Genomic DNA, 5,265 nt, shown 5'->3' with positions numbered 1-5,265 from the left:
ATAACTTCCATGACTAATTTGTTGGTCTCTTTCGGGATAGTTGAAAAAGCATTGTCAGTTTATCACCACCAAGTTGTATTTGAAAAGTACATTTAACGCAGCACAATGTGCAGGTGTGCATTTTGATTTTTAATGGACTGCATTAAGTTTATTTTAACTACTAGCCTGATCTCATGAGCTTTAGTAATCATCTCCCAGTTGACTGGGTTTGCTGATAAATATCATGGTGTATCCAGGTGATCAAGCACAGGCTCTCTCCTCCTGAAGCGTTTTTTGTTTGACTGAGGTGAGTGTGGGAAGCAGGTGCATCTACAATCCATACAGAATCTGTAGATGAACGATTACAGGTGGACAACCTTGACCAAACTGTTGTAATTTGAAACGTCAGAGGGTGGTAGTAGCTTGTGCAATGGAACTGATTGAGCTTTGGTATTTATAGAGTGCTAAATACTGAAAAAAAGTGTTCAAGCACTATAGAAGTAGGCCAACTTTGAGATACAAAGAAATGCAGGTAACCATGCACATTAAAATCAGGAAAGTAGGCAGAGCTGCAAAACACATTGCATGTGTGATGGTGCTGAGCAGCATCAAATGTATATCAATCAAGGTGTTTTAAAAGACAAAGGGCCTGATTTAATTTTGGGCGGTCAGTCAGTCCTCTGCCAGAGCAATGGAGTTAATCAGTCCATCACCCTGGCGCAGGTACTAAGGGGCACATTTTGAGATGTCTGTCAGCCTGGCGATGCAATGAAGGCATTGAGTACTTTTCAGTGCCCCTTACAGTCAGGTACCTCCTGCTGGTGACCAGTGACGTAATGAAGCTGGAGGAGACCCACTGAAAAGAACATGGAGTGGGCCCCACTCACACAGGCCAGGTACTGTGCAGAGGCCCCCCTGCACTGCTGGAGTCTAGAGGCTTTTTGTTACACCACTGGCAGTGACAGCCATTGAAAAATAGCTACATGTCTACCCATTTAAATTAAGTGAGAAGACATATACCATTTCTCTGACGACCCTTACTCTACTGGGCCATCTGAGAAGTTTATCTACAATGAAGATGGAGTAGTCTCTGTTGTCAACCAACTTTTATCCATCCGAATTTAATCAGGCAGACGGACCATTGTTTCGGCTGGGAAGGAACTCCATCACCGCTGCAGTGGAGTTTTCTCTCCACCAAAATCTAAATCAGCCCCAAAAACTTCTTAACCCAAAGCCAATGCATATTTTCCAGGGTTGCCTAATTGTGGCTGTTCCAAAGCAGCGCTGCCATCTCTCTTACACTTGATGTAGTATGGATGCAGTGGGGCCTTAAAGCCATAACTAGGGTGCAGAAGGCTCATCACAAGATGTGCGGGACTCCTGTGGTGCAGTGGGCTCCTCACACTGTGTGCACAAGTGACACTGCACTGACTGCACTAACGATAGCTATGACCCTGCCCTCTTGCACCTGTTCTGTGGCCTCTGCATTCTATCACATCTCTGGTGTCCTGGTATGGTGTACCACAATCGTATGCAATGCCGGAGTCCTCTAGCTGAGGCAGGTCTCTCTGTCTTAAGAAAGGTTGGAGTATGTGCAGTAACTGCATGGGATGCTAAGATTTCCTGGTAGTTCTGACTGTAGAGATGCCTCCAGCAGCAAACCCGTCAATGACAGATGTACAACATTGGATACCACATCGTGGAGCTTCTGCCATAAAGTAATCATCATTTCTCTCTACAGGACAAGGTGAGTGTAGTGCTCAATGTTTCACTGCATATTGTTTGGGAGGGAATCTTGCACTGACCTACAGTATCTTTGCCAGACAGACCAAGTGTCAGAGGTAGAGGGATAGATGGGAGGGATGTTCCCACATTGGCTGAAAATTTTGCTTTGTCCTCAAGCGGATCAAATTTAAACACATATACAGGATTTGCATCACATTGCTCGAAAACATATTGCATGTATCCTTGAGCTAGCAAAAAAACAATACGCCCCTGAAGCAAATGCTTGCATTGCATAAAAATGTGTATTGTATTTATTGAGACTGGCTATCACTTCACACAGAAGGGCTTTACATAGCTCCTAGAAGGTACATATAATTTGCAAATCATTTATTTAAATTAGCTGAAATGACGGAGATGGGAGGGCGGTGATGAGAGATGCACTACCAAGATGTCAGGCACCATGTTGTGACGTGCAGAGCAAAAATTCAAATTTGCTCATAGTTAGAAGTTTTAAATTTCGTTTTTCGAAACTTTGCAGGAGATCTGTGAAAAAAGGTGTCATTTTGCACAGGTTGCAAGTATTGTTTCACTTCAGAGCATCCTCATGAAATGTGCCTTTCCCTATACTTTGTCACATCCTTGTCTAACTCCAAAACGAGGTTTATGCTGACATGAACTAAACAAAAATGAGTTTATGTTTCTTTCTATGCATTAGCAGAGCAAGATTCCATAAAACAAAAGCTGGCAGAGAGAAACCCCGCATGCATTTTTTGAGGCATGAAGTTATTGCAAAGGGGTTGTGGGGAGATCATGCCTTAGATGCACACTCTGAAGACAGTTCATGTTTTGTCTGAATCAGGAGCTTTTCCAGGGAGGATTCTGAATGAGAAGACATGAACGTGTTGGGTTTAGATTAGATGGGGAGAAGTCTCCAAGGGAGAGTGAGGGGGAGAGACATCGACACAGAGATGACCTCCTGGTCCGTGTCTGCTGCCCTCCCCAGCTCTTCTGGGTGCTGCTGCTGCCTCTGCTGGGACGAACTGGGAGTCTTCTGACTTCCAGTTCGAGGCCCTCCTCCACCCGCAGGCCTGTCCCTCCTCCTCATCCCTGGTGGTCTAGTGGCAATCACAGTAAGTATTTTATTTTCGTTCTCTCTGTCGCTTTTTCACTCTTCACTCCTTTTTCTTCTATCATCCCTTGTTTTTCTCTATTTCGTTTTCCTTTCTCCCCTCTCTCCTCTGCCCCCCTCCCCCCAGAGCCTTGAGATCCTCATGGGTGAGTAGCACACTTTACAAGCATTGATTGATTGATTGATTGAGCGTGGAATAACATTCTTGCCACAACTGACTCCAGCTTCAGATTGGTTCTGGCCCCATGTTTCAGGTCTTCTGCTCATATCTCCGGTGACGCGAAAAGCAATGAATAATGTCACCTTCATCTGGACATCAATGGATGTAAGTAGGGGCCTGGCTAAAGGTTGCACCCTATCACCATCTGCCATGTGGGTTTAAGTGGGTGTCAACCCCTAGTTTTAAGCCTTTAGTCTGACAACACACAGATCTAACTTAAAATAGCTTAAAGCCACGTGCCCCACTCACCTTTCAAGTAAAGGTTTTGCAAGTCCCCCCACAGGCACCTTCCACATCCACAAAGTCCAACTCCTTCTTCATATTCAAATGTGAAAACCTTCTGGAGCCAGTAACTGATTACACCATTGCTACTTGCGCTGTACGCTCCATTTCTTCTAACACTTCCTTCCAATACACCACGCCCCTCTTGTCTGAGCTCACGTACCCTCACCGTCTTCCACAATATCACACCCACCACAGTTATCAAGGTATTTGCAATGCAGCTGAATAATGTGATAGTGCTGCATATATCAACACAAACAAATGGGTGATCTTCACTATGGCATTCGTGTAGAATTTATGTCCCGTGAGTACTTTGTGACTGATGTATATATGTCCTACGAGTCTGATGCCTACACACAACACACCCTACTCAACTGGGAGTTGGACATTCTCATAGCTAAGGGCTTTGTCCTCTGGGTTAATTCTCTGGTGGGAGTCTTAGATAGGATTAAGATTGGTTTGAACACACTTCTATGCATTTTCTCTTCCTGATCTCCCACTTGTGCCAACCTCAGCACTCAGAGGCAGTTAATAGGGATGTTATGAGCACTTATGAAAAACTTCAAATAAAAATAAAGTTAAATTATTGCCAATGAAAAGAATGTTTTGTGAGATGTGACAATGTAATGCTATGAAGGTGAAAGGATTTTAAGGGAAGATAGTATTTGCATTTGGGAAAATTTGGCAAAGATTCTGCAATATGATGGTAAATACAGTGTGCTATTTGGTCCATTAAATATTATTTGACTTGATCTTCCCAACATTCAGGAAATCATGAAGTCGGCAGCCTGTGAGAACTTAACAGTTGTGACTGAATTTGTTCTCTTAGGATTGTCTGACCACCCAAAAAGTCAGACTAGCTTGTTTGTCCTGTTTCTTGCCATATACCTGACATCACTGGCAGGAAACACCATTATTATTTCAGTAACTGTTCTTGACTCAAAGCTACAAACTCCTATGTATTTCTTCCTCAGAAATTTCTCTTTTGTTGATGCCTGCTTCACCTCCACCACAATCCCTAAGTTGCTGGCCAACCTTCTTTCCAAGAAAAAAAACATCTCCTTCTCCGGGTGTATCACTCAGCTGTATTTCTTCCTATTCATTGGAAATACAGAAAGGTTCCTCTTGGCAGTCATGGCCTATGATCGATATGTGGCCATCTGCAACCCTTTGCGATACTCCACTATTATGACAAATAAAATCTGTGTTGTGTCAGTTGTGGCATCTTGGGTCCTCTCCTCTCTACATTCATTGCTTTACAGTGTGATGGCATCTAAGCTACCTTTCTTTGGTTCCAATGTAGTTCACCATTTCTTCTGTGACGTTCCACCCCTCCTCAGACTATCTTGTGCAGACACATCTTCATATGAACATGTCATTTTTATTGAGGGATCTTTGGTGGTAATGACCACAGTTGTTGCAATACTGGCCTCCTATGCTCGTATCATCTCCACCATCTTAAATGTTCCATCCACTGCTGGACGGTGGGCAGCCTTTTCCACTTGCTCTTCGCATCTTGCAGTGGTGGCTTTGTTCTATGGGACAGATATCTTCATGTACTTCAGACCTTCATCTGTGTACTCCCTGAATTATGACAGAGTGGTCAGTTTGATGTACACCGCTGTGTCTCCAATGCTGAACCCGTTTATTTACAGCCTAAGGAACAAAGAGGTAAAGGGCGCCTTGAGAAAAATTATTAGCAAGAACTTGTTTAAGCAATGGAAGTGAACGTCTGTGCATCAACCTAGAAGATGAAATTAATGAACTTTCACAATAGGTTTTTCCCACAGCGTATTTAAGTGGAAGTTGCAGGCCATGATGAGGGTGAACTTTGGGAAGAGGCTTACGAAAACCATGGTTTTAAACACATAATTTACCCTTTTTGGAAACATATGTGAGATTGGTCCTCAAAGACCATCCAATTTTTTCA

The 5,265-nt window shown here is 43.4% G+C and overlaps 1 protein-coding gene across 1 annotated transcript; it reads left to right on the top strand.

The window, feature by feature from the left end:
• Positions 1 to 4,109: 4,109 nt before the first annotated feature.
• Positions 4,110 to 5,063, top strand: LOC138262343 (olfactory receptor 1f45-like). The gene has a single exon (XM_069212241.1). The coding sequence runs from the start codon at positions 4,110 to 4,112 to the stop codon at positions 5,061 to 5,063; it is 954 nt and encodes a 317-aa protein (XP_069068342.1).
• Positions 5,064 to 5,265: the final 202 nt, after the last annotated feature.

The sequence above is a fragment of the Pleurodeles waltl genome, chromosome 10 (genome assembly GCF_031143425.1).
Source record: "Pleurodeles waltl isolate 20211129_DDA chromosome 10, aPleWal1.hap1.20221129, whole genome shotgun sequence".
Taxonomy (NCBI): Eukaryota; Metazoa; Chordata; class Amphibia; order Caudata; family Salamandridae; genus Pleurodeles; species Pleurodeles waltl.
Note: the sequence above shows the minus strand (reverse complement) of the source record. Positions and strands in the feature narration are given on the sequence as shown.